The sequence below is a fragment of the Euleptes europaea genome, chromosome 3, assembly GCF_029931775.1.
Source record: "Euleptes europaea isolate rEulEur1 chromosome 3, rEulEur1.hap1, whole genome shotgun sequence".
NCBI lineage: Eukaryota > Metazoa > Chordata > Lepidosauria > Squamata > Sphaerodactylidae > Euleptes > Euleptes europaea.
Window position 1 is genome coordinate 48,372,916 of NC_079314.1, and position 19,675 is coordinate 48,392,590.

At 41.8% G+C, this 19,675-nt stretch overlaps 1 protein-coding gene across 1 annotated transcript in view; it reads left to right on the forward strand.

Moving 5' to 3' along the window:
- SLC2A13 (solute carrier family 2 member 13) overlaps positions 1-19,675 on the forward strand; it is a 140,820-nt gene that overhangs the window by 11,316 nt on the left and 109,829 nt on the right. The window contains exon 2 of the mRNA XM_056847038.1: positions 19,329-19,488. Coding sequence (XP_056703016.1) covers positions 19,329-19,488 — 160 coding nt within the window. The remainder of the gene's footprint in view (positions 1-19,328; positions 19,489-19,675) is intronic.

Here is a 19,675-nt window from a genome sequence, read left to right on the forward strand (position 1 = left end):
TCGGAGTTAAGAACGGTGAGGTAGCTCTGCTGGAGTTCCATCACATCCTGAAGAACAATCATGTCCTCATACAAACCAACAATGTGGCCTCCCAGGCCCATATCAACAAACGGGGTGGATCCAGGTCCTCACGCTTGCATCAGGAAGCCTCCATCATCATGATCTGGGCGGAGAAACATCTACTTTCCTTGAGAGCGGAACACGTCAGAGGCATACACATCCTAGAAGCGGATTGACTCAGCCGCCAGTCCATCCAGGAAGGGGAGTGGTCATTAGACCCTCACATCTTCCTCTTAATAACCAAGCGATTTGGTATCCCGATGTGGGCCTGTTCGCCTCCTCGCAGAATCGACAAGTTCACAGATTCTTCTCCCAGTTCTTCCACCCGAACGCGGAGCAAGCGGACGCTCTATTGTTCCCCTGGCCTCAGGGTCTGATGTACGGGTTCCCTCCTCTGCCGATTCTCCCGAAAGTCATCCGAAAGATCAGGTCAGAGATGGCAGAAATAATACTGGTAGCCCCACTGTGGCCAAGCCGGCCGTGGTTCACAGCTCTGATGGAAATGTCAATTTGTACTCCATGGCAGTTACCGATAAGCCGGGATCTCCTACGTCAAGGTCCATTGATCCTCCCGGACCCAGGATGGTTCCAGTGGAACACATGAAGGTTGAAAGGGCTAGGCTTCTAGACCCGGGCCTGTCACAAGATGTAGTCTCAACCATTTTACAAACCAGACAACCTTCCACTAAAAGGATATATGAGTATACTTGGAAGACCTTCTCCAGGTGGTGTGGACGAAAGTTGGACAACCGCAGATCACCTTCCTTGCCACAACTGATGGTGTTCTTACAGGACGGAGTACGTCAAAATCTCAGAGCATCCACTCTCTGGAAGCAATCTCAGCTATTGCCTCAATATGTCCAAAGCGTGACGGGATTCCGCTGTCTTCTCGTCTGGAGGTGAAAGCCTTATCAAGGGAGTGGTGCAATCCACTCCCCATGTTGGCGCATCATTTTCCAACTCGGAGGCTTAACATTGTTCCTTTACCTCTCACCTAGAAACCATTCGAGCCAATGAGGGAAGTTCCCTTACGTTTCCTCAGAACGACGTTTCCTCAGACTGAAGATGTTGTTCCTAACGGCGGTCACCTCGGCCAGACGCGTGTCGGAGTTGGGAGCATTTTCCATACTCAAGGATCTATGCATATTCCACAAAGACAAGGTGGCCCTTCGAACCAACCCCTCCTTCACTCCCAAAGTGAACTCACATTACCACCATGCTCAGGAGATTCATCTCCCTTCCTTCTGCCCCAATCCAACCAATCCCAAAGAACGTAACTGGCATACCTTAGATCTACGTCGGGCATTGAGCATATACATTTCAAGAACAGTTACAACCAGGAAAACAGAGTTCTGTTTATCTCAATATCAGCTCCCAACAAAGGCATGCGTATGTCACGCCAAGCGATAAGTTCTACCATTCGCGGCTGTATCAGAGAAGCATACCTGGCCAGCGGCCTGCACATACCATCCGGCATCACTGCACACTCCCTGCAATGTACTGTTACCTCAGCGACCTTCTTTAAGCAAACCTCCACAAAAGAAATCTGTAAGACGGCTATGGGGTCCAATATCTCCACGTTCATCAGGCAACACCGTATCAATACAAGGGCATCGGCAGAAGCAGCCCTCGAGAGATGGATTTTACAACTCGTGGTGGAAGATGATGACAACTAATTCCCACCTGATACAATTGCTCTTGGACATCCCAAAGCTCAAGATGACCTTCCTTCAGAGCGGGAAAGGTACATTGTTTACTCACCGAGAAGGTCCTTTCTGCTCTGAAGGTCATCTTGCCCACCCGGAGATGGATCATCATCTTCCAGGGTGGCTGTCCAACGGGACTCAGCCAAGCAGTTACTGGTATACAAAGATAAATGATACTAATGCACAGAGTCCTTGTTAATGTTTGTGGTTTAACCACTGAGTTGTGTTCCTATGTTATAAGGGTTATTGTTACATTCCTGTTACAGAGTTAGACAGTTACTATGTGTTAGCTGTTATGTTGGTTTTACTTGATTTCCTTGTCTCTCGTGAGCTTTTAGTAGAAAAACTGGAAGTGTGGGGGTTCCTCGCCCCGAGACAGGAAGTAGTTTAAAATTAAGTCCTGCCTCTCCAAGCAATGGGACGAGAAACACCCAAAGCTCAAGATGACCTACTTCAGAACGGAAAGGACCTTCTCGGTGAGTAAACAATGTACCTTTACTCTCAATGTGCAAGTAGGTGGTGGCGGTTACAAACTGATACAGGCTTTGATGTTTGTTAGCCAAAAAAACTATTATTAACCATTTAAAAGTGAGTGTACAGAACTTGTCTTTATAACGTATATTGCCCAATAAGCAAGACCACAGCAGTATCTAGACAGTCTTCCTATAGATAGCCATATCATTGTGACACATAGGTGTTCTAGGAGGCACAAAAAAACAAACAAACAAAAAAAACCCTGAAGCAAAAGTCCACCTGTTTTCAGTTCACAAATGAAAGTCTTCCCAAAATATTATTCTTACTTGTCACAGTTATTCAGACATGTGGCTACTTGTAAGCCTGCAGTAGGTGCTTTAGTAGTGTAGGGGCACAATTTCATACAAGCCATGCTGTTGATGACTTTTCTAGCAATAATCACCTTGCTAAATGCCATTAATAGCTTCATACAATGACTTCAGATTTTGTGTGTTTGCATTAAAAAGAATTTAGGAAGAACTCAAACTACATGCTACTGTTTCATTTTTTGTGGTGGTAGATATCTTCTGATTTCATGTTGATATGTAGGCTTTATGAAGATGTGAGAAGGAATGTTAGAATGTTACCCTTTACTGGGTTGTATGTATGCCTTCTGATATACAATTCCAGCTGTCATTTAGTCTTGGTTATTTCCTAATTTCTATTATGTAGTAAGCTTCCGCTACAGCTGATATAGATGTCACTTTAAGTTGTTATAGGTGGTTGTCATAACTGGAAAGGCTATGAGCTCTGTTTTGATTTGCCTTGGAGGCCTATTATAACATTGCTTGAGAAGTCACTATATTATAATGTCAAAATCAACTAATCATTTAGTAAAAGCATACTCCTTCCGTTGAAGTGAAGCTGCATTAAACCAGGGGTCGGCAAACTCATTAGTCAAAAGAGCCAAATATCAACAGAACAACGATTGAGATTTCTTTTGAGAGCCAAATTTCTTAAACTATATAGGTAGGTACACTGTTTATTAACTTAATAAACTTTAATTAAAGTTTTAAATCTTAATTAAACTATAGGTACACTGAATAAAACTTGATATCATACTTCATAGTGATCTTATTTATTGATAAAAATTAAATTGTAAGTCCCTGCCATTTCCCCCTCCCCATCTGGAGTCCTCGTCTGGAGGCCTGGTCTACCGCCATAAAAGTCTATTGGTAGACCTGGCTTTCAATATTTCATTTCTTATTAAAGCTCTTGGTTTAATTTTGTTTCAGTATGTAATATATGGGACTCATATTAGAGTGAACTGGTTTTGAGAAGTACTATGCTCTTTTTTTGGAAAGGGGAAAGGATTCACTTGGTTGACTAAATACTTGTCCACCAAAAGAAGTTGTGGCCTATGATGGTCAGCACAATTTAGCAATTATTTTTTAGTATGTATGAACTCAGAGGGGGAAGCATAGATTTCATATCTCTTAAACCAGGGCTATCCCAAGACATACTCCTTTCTAAATCAGGTAATCTAGATGGTCCTTCTCTTAATCCCCAACTTCATTCCCATTATACTAGTGGCCTGTATGTATCATGAATGAGCATGCTAGTGAAGTCTAAAACACTCAGGCTGTCATAGAAGCCAACATGATGGTGGAACCTGTGTGTGTTTTTTACTGTCATATCTTTGCAAACATGCAAAGAGAGGAAAAAGATAAATATTATTATTTTGAATCACATAACTGAGCAGTAAGCTTTTCTGTAACCCAGATCTTTTCTTATGCATCTTTCTCCCACTTTTTATTATCTCTTCATAACTAATCAGTTGCATAGTGCCAGAATCCTTACATTTAACAAGGAGTGTAAGACCACATGCATGAAATCACTGACGTAGGATTAGTCATTTCTCTTTAATGTTGTTTAATAATTCTGAACTACTTGCAACTAGGGTGGTTAAACAGTCGTGAAAGTGTAGAATGCCTTGTACAAATTATGTAGTCCTGTGGGTGAAGTGGGCAGTGTTCTTCATTAAGACTTTGAGTTTGGAACAGGAGATGGTAATGATGCCAGAAGGCAGATTTTTCTATTACCAACAGATATATGTTTGTGTGTGCTGTCAAGTCACAGCTGACTTATGGTGACTCTGTAGGGCTTTCAAGGCAAGAGGCATTCGGAGGTGGTTTGCCATTTCTTGCCTCCATGTGGGCTGAAAGAGTTCAAAGATAAATGTGACTGGCCCAAGGTCACCCAGCAGGCTTCATGTGGAGGAGAGGGGAATCAAACCCAGGTTACAGTCAACCTCTCTTAATCACTACACCTCACTGGCTCTTTACCAATAGATATCACAATCTATTTTATGTCTATATACACACATGCACACAAAAACACTCATTTCATCTTTTATCTACCCATCTTTTATCTACCCATATCTTAAAATATTTCAAATTAGCTTATCAGTCCTCATATATATTTCATTATGAGCGTCTATATTTGTTACAGCATGCCTTTGTAGTGGGACTTCGTCACATGGCAAAATACTAACTGTTAACTCTTGAAGAATTATCTTCTGGTTCTAGCTTGGCACTCTGCAGATGGCCATTTGAGGAAGAATTCTGTATAACTGAAGAATATCCATAAAGATGGCTTCATAGGAACAGTGGTTTTCTCTGTTAAATGTCTCCAAGCATGTTTAGGGTGCTTTGTTCATGTTCAGAGTGCTTTGTTTGCACAGATTAATTTTCCGGATACAGAATTAAGTAGCAAGGCTCCCAGGACAGATGGCATTAGCTTCCTCAGAGGCCTTTATCTCCACTACTTTTTCTCAACTCAAATATTGTCCCCATATTACCTCAACAGTTGGATGTATTTATCTAACATGTAATCAAAGATACAAAAAGAAAGGTATACATTTGCATGAGATAATTTTTATAGTAGTTGTAGAAGAAGAAAAATTCACTATGTTACATGAAACACCCCAAGTACAACACGGCCAGGCTATGTAAAGGTAGCTGTATAATCTGTCAATCACACCTATGTTGAAAGATGGCCATCTGTTTCTGGGCACAATTTAAAGACTAGTGCATATCTTTAAGGCCCTGATGGGTTGGACCTAGTGTACTTGAAGGGTTGCCTACTCCTGTATTGTCTAGCCCACCGGTTAAAATCCTCTTCCCCAAACCCTGTTCTGTGTGCTCCTGCTCTCTCCTTGAGGCTTGCCTGGTGCCTGCATTCCTTTGGGCACCAGGGCAAACCATTTTTTTTCCAAGCTTTTATTCAATGCTCTTCTTAAAAGGACTCCCCACCCCCAATAAGATAAATAAGTAAGTAAAACATTGTCGAAGGCTTTAACGGTCAGAGTTTATTGGTTCTTGTAGGTTATCCGGGCTGTGTAACCGTGGTCTTGGTATTTTCTTTCCTAGAAAGAAAATACCAAGACCACGGTTACACAGCCCGGATAACCTACAAGAACCAAAGTAAGTAAAATGTTCATGATTCTACTTCAGCTCCTTTTATGAGTGGGGGCTGTAGCAATTTATTGGTCATTTCTTCACCTCATCCTGAAATACAGACTGTTATAGAATGGATTGCTGGTTTGGACGACTTAATCACTAGTCATTTATGATGCTGATGAGCTTGATTTTTGTAAAATATGGGTTATTAATTACCGTATATACTCGCGTATAAGCCGAGTTTTTCAGCCCAAAAAAAGGGCTGAAAAAGCCGAAGTCGGCTTATACGCGGGTCAATACGGTAAAGGGGGAAGGGAGGAGGGAGGGGGGAACTTACCGCCCCCGCCGCCTTTTCCCGGCCGGGAGTGGCCTCCAAAGGCCCCCTGCGGCCACAGGGAGGCAGCGGCGCCACCCCCGCACCACTTCCCGCCACCAGGAGCGGCCTGGGGGTGCCTTCTGCAGCTGCAGGAAGGCCGCCGCCGGATCCGCCGCTTCCCACCGCCAGGAGCCCAGAAGGTAAGCCTGCGGGGGGGGGAGGGGTTATAAACCGACCCTCGGCTTATACGTGGGTGCCTAATTTTTCCCCATTTTTGGGGAGAAATTAGGCACCTCGGCTTATACGCGGGTCGGCTTATACACGGGTATATACGGTAGGTTTATTTGTGCCCAGGTTTTCAGCCAGTTTAGCTGAGGCTTCCTGAATGCCTGTAGTATCTGTCAGTAATTGCTCATGAAAATGAACCTCTGTTAGTCCTGAGTACACTGGATCTAATAAAGCAAAGTCTCAACTTTGTTTTATCGTTCTATTGTTTAGTATACATTGGGAAATTGAACATTTGAATGTTGCTTAAGAATTGATACTAGAACAGTTTCTGAATCTCAGTGGATATTTGCTTTCTGTTAAGCCAGCTTGGAAATCGCAATTAGTTACGGAAGGAAGATGTTTTAATAATGTGGAGTGTTTCTTTGCCTGAAAAACAGCAAGCAGATGATTCGTTGCCCTTTGAGTATTGTTCCATGTCAGCACACTAGATCTCTGAAGTACTGTGTACAATTTCAGGGAGATCTGAAGAATGTTTCCTTGTTTATTGGTTCTCGTAGGTTATCCGGGCTGTGTAACCGTGTTCTTGGTATTTTCGAAAGCCTTCGACAATATTTTGTTTCCTCGTTTGTTTAAAAATAGGTGTCCTTCTGCTGGGGTATATATCGCATTGTAGTCCTACTTCAAGGCTTCTCATTCTGTTGCCTGGTGGTGTGGAGAAGATAATGAATGCATCCTGTCAAAGCAAATAAGCTCTCTGCCAACTGAGTGTGAAGTCGGATGAGACATTGACAAGCTGCATTATGAGGGTGTATCACTTATCCGTGAAGTAGTTGAGGTTGTCCAGACAAACAGCAGTCCACCCCCCCAGAGTTTTAGTGTGTATCCAGAGGGATGTGGAGCTGGAGCAAATTTAATGTCTGTCTTGGTTTATTCCATTTCTTTTGGCGTTAATCATGGTGTAGCATTATGCTGGTACGAATGCTAACCATGGTTTATTAGAATTTAAAGCAGATTTGAAAACCCTGGCTAAACTTCAGCCTTGCAAATGATAACCTTGCAAATGATAACCGTGGTTTGCATTGTTATACACATAACCTATTAATGCTGACATGTGGAAGGAGGGGGAATTAATGTGGAAGAGGGAAGAGAAAGGGGGAGGGAGCATGTCAGCATTCTCCCTGATTTGTTTTAACCAGTTAAGACATGGGAAGTATTTTTTATTTATGATATTTGCTTATTTAAACCTTGCTTTGTTCCCGGTGGGGACCCAAAGTGGCTTACATCATTCTCTTGTCTTCCAGTTAACCTTTTCAAAAACCCTGTGAGGTAGGTTTGACTGAGAATGTATGTCTGGCCCAAGGTCACCTAGTAAGCTCTGTATTGGGCCAATATGGTACAACCAGAAAACTGTTTGTAGCTTCACATGCTCCTCTGGTTGGCATTCGCTGAGAGAACTTCAGTGTTGCCCTTTAAGGCTTTCGTTTATGCTTTGTAATTGTGTTGGGTTCTTTGCATCTCTTTGCTCTGCTGATTGAGGTATTTGGAAATTAACTTTAATACCAGTTTCAGAACTTTTGCTCAGCCTCATCACAGCACATTTAATGCACCATGCTAGTTATTAAGCTTTTATTCCAACACTATGGCTAGCATTTACATGCATTAATCTGGCCTGTTTAAGATTTTATCCTTTCTGTTAATTTTCAATTCATTTTCAGTGTGATATAGTCTCTCTAATGACTGAGTTAAAGAGCAGTTATTAGAGACTTGGGAAGATAAATTTAATTATTTCATTCTCCAAAATGAAAAGTGGAGATTTAACTACTGGTTTGAATTTAGGAGTCAAATACAGATTCTGGGTTGGAGGTGTCCATAGTAAGTATAACAAGCAGAAAGAATACTATTATTAGAACTGCCATCAGATTATATGGTAATATAATAAAAATACAGATTTTTGAGATAGAAAGCTGCTGCATCAGTGATTATGTAGGTTTCCTTTTGCCATCCTTCTTCTGATTGTATGGGTTTGTCAAACAGTAGCAGTGCTGGCACAGAGAACGCAGTTCTTGTGTTCTTAATTCCCCCCCCCCCCCACTAAGGGTGATCTCTAAAAATGTCATAGATAAGACTCTTTATTTTATGCATCAATGATCTTACCTCTCTACTTTGCATTAGAAATGCAAGTTCACAATGGTGATCAGAGGCCTGCCGAAGAGACAGGAACGGAACATAATATTTGGATATAGGACGTTTCTGTGCAAATATGAGAGGGAAAGAGACCATCATTTACTGTGAAATATTGATAGGAAGCATACACTATTGCTATGATTAGTTGAATCTGAAGTTATTGATTTTAGGGTTTAATAGGTTTTTGAGTAAAGAAACTGGATTCTAGGCACTTGGGTTCCTGCATCCCTTGATGATGCAAGTTGGTTAATGTGTTCTTGTTTCCTCTACTGTGAAAAAGAACAACAAGCTTAAGTTGGGGTTTTACATGTTGCTAGAAAAACTCCTCTGTAAAGAAATTACACTATAATACTAAGCTAAGTTGCAGAGTTTTAATGTTTGTTCTGTTGTGATAAAATAGGTTTTAAAAGATTGAGCTGTTGATTATACATTGTAACAGTTGTTTTGTATGCAAAATTTGGAAGCTAAAAGCCTGCAAAAGGGCTGAAAATCAGTTTTGATTCATGATTACTTTTGCTGAAATCAGGACACAGATTGTGATTCAGAGTTCTCCAAATAACCTTGCTGATAACGATTTTCAGAAACATTTGTAAACAAAAAGGGATTCTTCCAAACACTAAATATTTCATCTTAAACCAAGCAAAAGCATTGCAAGCATGAATCAATATATCTAAGAACATGGTACTCTGGTTGGTAGGTAGTCTTTTTAATATAGATTTGGGGGCAAGGTTACGTCAGGAATCCATAAGAACCTAATGGACTGCTGTTAATTAAAAATGTGTGTAATGGACATAATTTGAACATAAATACAAGGAAGTCAATGGACACTGAGCTGTAATTGGTGGGTACTTTGTGTCTCTGTTATTCTTTTCCTCAGTGAGGCCTAGCACCTGTATCAGATAACCAGGGTTTAAGCAGATCTCACAGCAGGCAAAATATCACCTTTGGATAAGGATTCTTTTCCCTGTTACAGACTGAGTGGATGTGGTGCAGAAAGAAAAGAGGGAGAGCAGAGGACAAAACTTTCCCATACCATCTTCTCCATTTTGTAATTTCTCTTAATCCTCTTTCAAGTCCCGCCTTAGCATTTTCTAAAGACTCCTTTGTCCTTCCTCACATGGAATGTTTTCAGTTGCTTGATCATTTTGGTTTTCTTTTCTGCAACTTTTCCAGCGTTAGAATATCTCTTTTGTTGACAGCGATCAGAACTGTATTCAGTATTCCAAATAGCATTCACCATAGACATATACAGGGGCTTTATGATATTGGCAATTTTCAATTCATTTTCAATTCATTTTCAGTGTGATATATGACTTCAATGCCATAGAGTCCAATTGCCAAAGCAGCCATTTTCTCCAGGTGAACTGATCTCTGTTGGCTGGAGATCAGTTGTAATAGCAGGAGATCTCCAGCTAGTACTTGGAGGTTGGCAACCCTAATGATAGTGGATTGGGCCTGCAGAAGTCTGGCGCTCACTCAGACATGCTGGGCATAACTAGGAGACTCTGCTCCAACCACATACTTTACAAATAACTGCCCACACTTATCTAAGGATACATGAATTGGGAAGCTATTTAATTCAAAATGTTTGCAGCGCTCATAAGTGATAGAATAGTGTAAGGTTTTTATTCTTGCTTGGACATTATATCACTGTTGAAAATATTGTGTGAAGCAGCTTCCACTTGTAATTCCTGGCAATTGGCCAAGCTGGGTCTGTCGGCTGTGAAAAGGTTATAATGATAGATTCTTGGGCAGAAGGTGCTGCGTTGTTGTTGTTTTTTAATGTTTCTACTGCTCTTCCACACTTCTTCCAGATCCCTCAACTGAGCAATAAAACTCTTATCTCAGACTGTCATGCTGGCGATGGAAAAATCAGAAGTGTTAATAGACATTTCTGCCCAGCAGCTGGCAAAAAAACTGAGGATTTATCCATCCCATGAGACGACCTCAGAGTTTGGCAACAGGGACTGAAGGAGATGAAGCGCACGCTAAAATTAAACCTTTTTTTGTGAAAAAGTAGATGTTCATTAGCTTCCAGCAAGAGTTAGGCAAGGAACTTGGTGTGCTATCTTTGGCAGCCGAGAGCTGTGCCAAATGTACTGTTCATTTTATTTATTATGGGAGAGAAGAAATGTTTGTTTTCTTTTCCCCTCACAGTAGTTGTTTCCTTTTTCTTTCTGTTTTGCTTTCCAGACTCCAGTATGTTCAGAGCAGTTGAGCAGATGGTAGCAGTGGCAGATCCCCAGGCTCTTCTGGATGAAACAGATCATCTAGATTCATTTAAGATTAGGTCCTGGCCTGGGAATGAACTGAGACTGTGTTGGTTACCTTGACAAATGACCTGAAATGAGGGAGACATGGTGAATCTCTCTCTGATGATTCTCTTAGAATATCAAAAGCCATCAAATGATCTATTGAACATGATAGTCTTCTGCACTGCCTGCCATAAGGAAGGGGGCTCTTATTTAATGGATAGGTTCCAAAAGTTGGTGCCAAGAGTTGGTGCCAAAAGTTGTTCTACCACATGGCATTATGCAATGGGGTCCCTCACGGTTTCATTCTGTCCCCTGGGTTTAATATATCCCTGAAACCATTGTGTGAGGTCATCCAAAGATTTGAGGTGTTGTATCACAAATGTGAGGATGATACTAAACTGAACTTTTTCATTTGGGTCAGGTGATGAAGCGGATGTTCTAAATAATTGCTTGGGGTTGCTGGTAGGCTGGAGCTGAAGCAAGGTGGTGGTTTTGTTGGTAACTCCAGGACAGTGATCTTTCCCTTACTTGGGATGGGGTTTTGAAGCCTTGTAGAGACAAGAGATGTAATTTGGTGGTACTGTTGCACAAAGTGCTTTCCGTGGGTTGCCAACTCAGGCCCTACCTGGATAGAAATGACCTTGCCATAGTATTAATACATTGATAATATCAAGGTTGATTACTGTAATGCATTGTACTGTGGACTGCATCTGGTCTAGGGTTTGTTGCAGGTTTGTAGAAATATCCTAACCATCAGAACATGGTCTGATTTTGATGATTTTTTTATTTGCATTCTGGGGCCAATGTTCAGAATTAGATATATGATATTGTCTTTCAGTGATTTTGCATTATTAAACTTATAACCATTAGCTGTCTTGAGAGCCTTATGGAAAAAAGATGGCATAGAAATTTTCTAAATAAATTTTGAAACTTGGTAGTTGGAAGGAATACTTTATCCAAGATATCACCTGGCACTGTTCACTATTATGTATGTTCACTATGTGGCAAAGTTGTACCATTTCGTAAAGAACCCAAAATTCACTGTGCATGATAATGTGTGCCAGGAAAAAATACCCCACATGGAGTAATAGAATGATCTGAGCAAACTTGTGGCGGAGAATGTGAACATTTTGTGTGTTGGTCATAGGCCTTTGTCCTGTGTTATGATTTATTTATTTTTTATGTTCATGTGCTACTTTTCATTCCATCCATGGGTCCCAAGTCACATGCTTGAAGGTTGTTTGGGCAAAGGCAGAAATGGACTTGTTGTGGTTTTTAAAAAATGACTTCAAAATACTTACTTGGTGAGAAGTTAAGCTGCAGTACTGCAGTCAAAAGCTCTGCTGACTACCTGAGTTCGATCCCGACAAAAGTTGGTTTCAGGTAGCCAGCTCAAAGTTGACTCAGACTTCCATCCTTCCGAGGTTGGTCAAATGAGTACCCAGCTTGCTGGGGGTAAAGGGAAGATGACTGGGGAAGGCACTGGCAAACCACCCCGCAAACAAAGTCTGCCTTGGAAACGTCAGGATGTGACGTCACCCTATGGGTCAGGAATGACCTGGTGCTTGCACAGGGGACCTTTACCTTTATAAATAATCTATAAACAGGGTAATTACACCCTTCTAAGATCATTGAAGTCCATGGGTTGGAAGAGTGTAACTCTGTTTAGGATGGCGCTATAATTCGGCTAGTTTGGTGAAAATAAATGCTGCCAGGAATGAGCCAGTGCTACTAATCAGTTTTGCTGGAATGTTCTTTGTTGCCTTGTGAAACTCAGTAAGTTCTGTTGAGCTTACCTGGCTGACATAGTTGGAAGTACTAAAAGCTTAAATAGGCTATAAAATCTCTTTCTCTCCTTTGTGTTGCTTCTGCAGGCTGAGATATTTGTAACCCATTCTTCGGCTAAGCAGATCACTGTTGAGCAAAGTTGGTAGCAAGATGGCTGTCTTGTTGCATTGTGTAGCTTGATCTGTGGTGCATATTTCTCTATAATGAAGCTGATGCACTTGCCCAAAGCAAACTGCATTTATTTAGTGTGTCAAAGAATTGACTAGTAAAAGCTCTTTAGGAAATGCCAAGACATAATTTAGAATAGTCACTTGTGGGACACTGGGATAATTATGCTGTAGTCAGCTTTCTTTTGTTAGGAATGTACCTCTATTGTACTGCACAAAAATTAATATGTTACTACTTGGAATGACGCACATTGATTGCTTCAGGGAATATGTTTAAGCAACATTACTAATTAGAAGTAACCCTGCCCCTGTGTCATTTATCTAGAACAAAGCTTCTTAAACTGTTGGTTGCAACCCCATGGGGTTGCGAAAAAGTTGGCGACAAGATTTAATTATTTATGTAAAAATAAACAAGCACATCCATCTCATTAGTATGCAAATTTGCTTTAATCTTTAATAAATGGTAAAATTATATGTATACCAAAGAATTGCTTTAAAATAAAAACTTTGATGTTTTAATTAGTAAATGTTTGATTTGTATACCTATTTTATATGCCTATATACCTGGGGTCGTGTAAAAATTTCTCGGGCTAAAAGGGGTCGTGAGTGGAAAACGTTTAAGAAGCCCTGATCTAGAACATGAGTTTGTGGATGTGGTCTTCCGTTCTTTGTAGCTTTATGCTGAATATTGTGAATTGCTAATTTAACAGTTTTAAATTTTTCTAATAAGAAATGAATAGTGTAAAGTATGCAATGTTAGATGCTCACATTCTTAAAACTAGCAAATATTGAAATTTATATTATTATCTCCCTGGAGTATTGTTGTTGGACCATGCCAATGTCTTTATTTTAAGAAAATTATTTCTGATTGATAGTCCTTTTCTTTTATTATTAAGCTTTTATGACTGAAGGTCTTAAGAATAAAACCAATACATCACAACTGATCAAAACAGACAAACCAGTATAACTTGGCAAGACAAAAAAAGCCACCAGATCAATAAAATTCATATACCTCATAAAATCTGACACATTCAAAATAATATGTAACAATGGATCTCTACAATTCCTCATAAATTAACAACATTTTACAGAGATCACTATTGTTAGCAACAACTTGGGTTGTTTCTGGATCAAGATCTGCTAATAATAACAATACCACCCAGGGCTCAAGAAGGAACTGATATCTAGACAAAATAGGACTAATCCAGAGAGCTCTGGGGCAGACCACTGATCACAAAATAGCATAACATGGTCTACAGTGTCTTATTGCACCAGATACACAATCACAGAAGTGTTCTAAAAATGGAAAGCAAATTGTCCTCTTATTTCTGCAGTTGGCAGGACATTCAATCTGGCGAACATGAAAGCATGCCTATGGCTAGGTGTTGTGAGGCATTTCAAATATGAGGGAAGGGTCAAAGGGGGAGGAATCCCTAATGCAGAAATAGAGCATACATTCCTTGCCCTGGTTAGTGTACTGGCATGATCAAGATCAATCACCTTCGTCCTGATCATCCGTAATGCTTCCTGGTAATCTATATTCCTAAGCATGGCAAGAGAAAGGCCAAGGGACTCAACTCTACTAATTACACATCTCTCCCAAGATCTTCTAAAATTGTCTTCCTTCACAAGATAACAAAAGCCCCGCCTGGCACAGAAAAAATAATCTTCAATCTCATGTCAAAGGCAGCGATCCAAGCCCTGGACTCCAGTGAGTGCTGTGCAAACTCTACTCTAAGGGCAGTTCATGCTACTTCTGCCATTCTGCACAGAAAATGAAGAAGTATATGGACCAGGGACTCAGACGCGGTGTTTATCCAAATGCCTGTTCCAAACAAGATCTGAGGGATTATTTTGGCATTAAAAACCTCAATAGCTGCAGGTATATAGAAAAACCTTAAAAGAGCATTTGTGTTAGCCTTAGCAAATTTCAGTAGCTGAGTGAACATGGGCTTTCCAAGTGAGGTTATAACTGAGCATAACCCCTAGATACTTAAAACGATCCACCTGTTCTATCTCTCCCCCCAACAGTCCAGGTCTTCTGTCTAAAACAAGGCCTTTTTGAAAAGATTATTATTTTAGATTTAACATAGTTTACGTGATATGTAGTCATAATGTGAACCTGACTGTGAAATCATCCTGGCTTCAGTGCTTGCACAGCTGCTAGTTGGAAGGACTTGTTCACCACTTGTAGATAAATATATAACAAACATGTTCTATTCCTGAAGTTCAGATCAGCTATAGAATTTGGGTTTTCATAGTTTCGTGGGAATTACAGATATCTCAAACACTTGACATGACAAACAAATGGGAGAGAAAGGAGCGAAAGTCCAGTAGCACCTTAAAGACTAACAAAATGGGAGAGAGTTGACTGATTATTTTGCCCGAAGTATGTTGTAAATGATTTGAGAGCTTCTTTGCATCCAGTTTGAGTCTGTCTTTTCTCACTGTATTATGCTGCTTCTGGTGTAAAATTAATGAAAGCCTTGATTTGAGATTCTCTAAATGTTCTAATTCTCTTGAATATTGGCTTCTTCTTAAAATTGTATTTGTAGGTATATACATTCAGGATACTGTTCCTGTTTGTCTTATAACTAGTCCAAAAGATTGAGACTGGTTTAAGCTGCTTGAAATATGAAGCATGATCCCCAAACAGAAGTCACAAAACATTGTGCAATCTGGTTGGTCATAATTTTGAATTTTGCTTTGGACAAATGTGGTACCTGCAGCCTCTTGCATGAAGCAGAATCCCATAATTTCTAAGCATGTAGTGCATTAAGACATGACGGGTCTTATACAATACTAGAGATTTTTGTGCTTTTGGCAAGAAGCAAAGTGACAGACACAAAGTATAGCAGTAGTGTTAAGCATTCTAGTATGATATTTGCTATCCAAGTACATTTGCTATCCTAGTACATTAGTCTCCTATTGTCAGGTTCTGGTCAACTACTGTCTGGGAGTGAGACCCACACCCAAACTTACCTGGACCAGTGGAGGGTCTCAGGTGGGTGTTACAGGCCCTGCCAGCTCAATTTAAGTGAGCCCCCAATGGAAGCCCCACCCAAGAGCAGGTGAGAAGGTGAGTGCAGCTTAGGGAGGAGGCAAGGTTCTGCGATTGAGCTACAGCCTCAGGTGATCCCACCAATGAGGCAGCATCCTCACCTCTGAGGCCAGCATAGGAGCAGGAGAGGCTGTCTAAAGGAGGTGAAAAACAAGTTGTGGGGGGGACACAATAGAAAAAAACCTGCAGAAACTGGCTGCTTTACTTTTTTTCCTAAGCCACAAATATGATGAGATGCTATACCTTGGGAAAAATTACCGTATTTTTCGCTCCATAAGACGCACCTGACCATAAGACGCACCTAGTTTTTAGAGGAGGAAAACAAGAAAAAATATATTCTGAATCAAATGGTGTACTGCCCCTGGAAGCCCGGCGAGGGGATCTTGAAAGTGCTCTAAGCTGCCTGGGATGGTAGCGCGGAGGAGTTTAAAGACCCCTCCCTGGAAGCCTGGCGGGGGGGGGTCTTTAAACTCCTCTGCGCTGCCATCCCAGGCAGCGCAGAGCACTTTCAAGACCCCCCGCCCGGCTTCTAGGGACTCACTGGAAGCCCGGCGGGGGGGGGGGTGTCTTTAAACTCCTCCACACTGCCATCCCAGGCAGCACAGAGCACTTTCAAGACCCCCTGCCCGGCTTCTAGGGACTCACTGGAAGCCCGGCGGGGGGGGGGTGTCTTTAAACTCCTCCACACTGCCATCCCAGGCAGCACAGAGCACTTTCAAGACCCCCTGCCCGGCTTCTAGGGACTCACTGGAAGCCCGGCTGGGGGTGTGTCTTTAAACTCCTCCATGCTGCCATCCCAGGCAGCACAGAGCACTTTCAAGACCCCCTGCCCGGCTTCTAGGGACTCCCTGGAAGCCCAGTGGGGGGGGTGTCTTTAAACTTCTCCACGCTGGCATCCCAGGCAGCACAGAGCACTTTCAAGACACCCCCCCGCCCAGCTTCTAGGGACTCCCTGGAACCCCGGCGGGGGGGGGGGTCTTTAAACTGCTCTGCGCTGCCTGGGATGGCAGCGTGGAGAACTTTCAAGACCCGCCCGCCCAGCTTACAGGGACTCCCTGGAAGCCGGGCGGGGGGTATTTAAACGGCTCTGCGCTGCCTGCCTAGGCAGCGCAGAGCAGTTTAACCTCCCCCCACCCCCCGCGCTTCCCGGTCCTCCCGGGACTCCCTGGCGGCTGGGCGAGGGGTATTTAAACTGCGCCTAGGCACCGCAGAGCAGTTTAACTTCCCCCCTCCCCCCGCGCTTCCCGGTCCCGAGGCTCAGCTGTTGGGTGGGGAGTCCCTAGAAGCCGGCGGGGCAGTCTTGAAAGTGCTCTGCGCTGCCTGGGATGGCAGCGCAGAGGAGTTTAACCTCCCCCCAGCGCTTCCCGGTCCTGAGGCTGCGCTGGGCGGCTGGGAGGGGTCTCCCGCCCCCAGCTGGCTGGCGTCTTTAAAGCCAGCTCCCGGGGCTCCCGCTGCGCTGGGCGGCTGCTGGGAGGGTCCTCCCGCCCCCCAGCTGGCTGGCGGCTTCCTAGCCGGCTCCCGGGGCATGCCGGCTCTGCGCTGGGCTGCTGCGGCCGGGGGTTGGCCGTGGCTCCCAGGGCCTCTCGGCAGCTTTGCCCTTCTCCCCGGGGGCCAGATTCACACACATTCGCTCCATAAGACGCACAGACATTTCCCCTCACTTTTGAGGAGGAAAAAAGTGTGTCTTATGGAGCGAAAAATACGGTACATCTTTATTTTCACTAACGTCAACTGCATTCAATTATGAATGTAGGCAACAAACCCCAGTAGTTTTAGCAGTACCTGTGACTTTGTCACCAATAGAAATCACAGATATTTTCATATCACGTTACAGTTGTTGCAGATATCTCGAAACATTGTTTACATTCATCACTACTTTGCAATTACGGTTATTAGACCTACCGCTAGATAGCATGTGATCGCAGTTTTCCTGTCTACAGATGCTTGTAAGACGTAGCTGGCCAATTGTCAGGCAACTCTGTGTCTAGAGGTCGTTTAGCCACCAAACGGTGAAGTCATGTGTTCTCATGGTGACTCGGACATCTATGTTGCTTTCCAGTATTCCCTATCTACATTTGTTTGTTGATCAGTACGTGGAATATTGATCAATACCAGGCAGATATTTTAACCATATGAATGAGAGAAATCTTTTAATTCAAGGCCCTGAAGTCGCCGTGGACCCACAATCCTTTTCTTTCTAATATAAACTATATCGAAGATGGTTGACATAACCAACAATGAACTCATTGATCTAAGGATAAAAAAACTTACTACAATTGAAGTTCAACTCAAAAAGCCTTGGAGAATTCTGGTGTTCCTTGGGAGAAGCCTATCCTCACCTTGTGGAATTCCTTGTGGAATTAAAGCTTCCATTGAGCTATGGAAGCTTTAATTCTATTTGCAACAATATATCTTTGGGAAATGGGATTTTCAACACTTGTATCCATCAAAACAAAATCAAAATTGATTGGATATCCAACATGATATGCATGTTGCCTTATCAGAGATCACCCCACAGTTTAATGTTCTTATTCCAGCTAAGCAACAATAGCCTTCACACTGATGTCTGTAAAAAATAAAATTTAACACTGATGTCTTTAAAAAATAAAATTTAACACTAACTTTACTATATTTTACATATATTGTCTTGTTATTTAATGTGTGAATAAAGAAGCACATTTATTACTATATCACAATTTTTTAAAAAAAACATTTTGATAATAATTTCAATATAATAGGTTTCCATTGTAATCCTATGTATTTCACCAGACTGCCAAAGGGGTCCATGGCACAGAAAAGGTTAAGAACCCCTGTATTAGGTACATGTGTTGATGCTTATGTTGTTTCTTTGAATGCTGCAATATACAAGATGTTTAGCATCTTGATCTTAGTAGGTATATATAGGGTTCAACGTGGGGGAGAGTGACTTGGATCCACTGGAGATTTCTGTAGAAGGGATTTTTGTCCACAGAGTAGGACTTCCCAAACTCTCCTCTCACTGCAGCCCAAATTACCCCCCAAAATGGTGCTCCTGGGGAAAGAAACAGCATGAGGGCAAAGGGAGGAGGGATTGTAAAAACCCTCCTCTTTTGCCCACATAAATCCTCCTTGATAGGGTGAACTTTATGATAAAGAGCTGGGGAGTAGGACTGGTCTGGTCTGTAAGTCTGTAGCCGTGATACAGATATGTCTTTTCAGAAATACATTTTCTTCTGTGTTTCATGTGTATATATGGACTGAGGATTGTGTGTGTGTGTATGCTTTGTTACAAGTGACTGGCTCAGACTTGTCTCTAGGTATAGAAGCTATTTTTAAAATTTAATTTAAAACATTTATATTCCACCTCCTTTTGTCAGGACAACTAACAATGTGTGTGTACATATTAGCCTTCCTTTATGTTTCAGCTGTTTTCATTCGCATGCTTTTAAACTTTATTTTCCACTAGAATAATCTTGTATCTATTTTAGATATTACAGTCAGTTTTCTTATAAATATCACCAGCCAGTACTTTGATATGAATACCAATTTTTTTTCTGTTTATGGGCAAGTGTCATGCTTGTTAGATAACTGTTGTGATACCAAGGACATGATCTGTTTGCTTGCTTAGTGTCCTGTTGAGTTGATTACTGATTTAATTTCTTCCTTGCAGGTATTACTTCTATGACAGTCCCAGTATACATTGCAGAAGTTGCTCCACCCCATCTGAGAGGCAGATTAGTTACTATAAATACGCTCTTCATCACAGGTGGCCAGTTTTTTGCAAGTGTGATAGATGGAGCCTTCAGTTACCTTCCAAAGAATGGATGGAGGTTGGTGCAATTTTTTTTAATTTAAAGGTCTAAATGAAGTTGCCATAACAAACTATGTAATATTTTTTTCTTAGTGGCAGTTTCTTTTGCAGAGTTGAACTGTGAGGATTTAGCTTCCCCTTTTGAAAAGCTGCAACAAGGAAAAAAGATTCCAAGGGTATAGCAGAAATCCCACTCAAATATATTT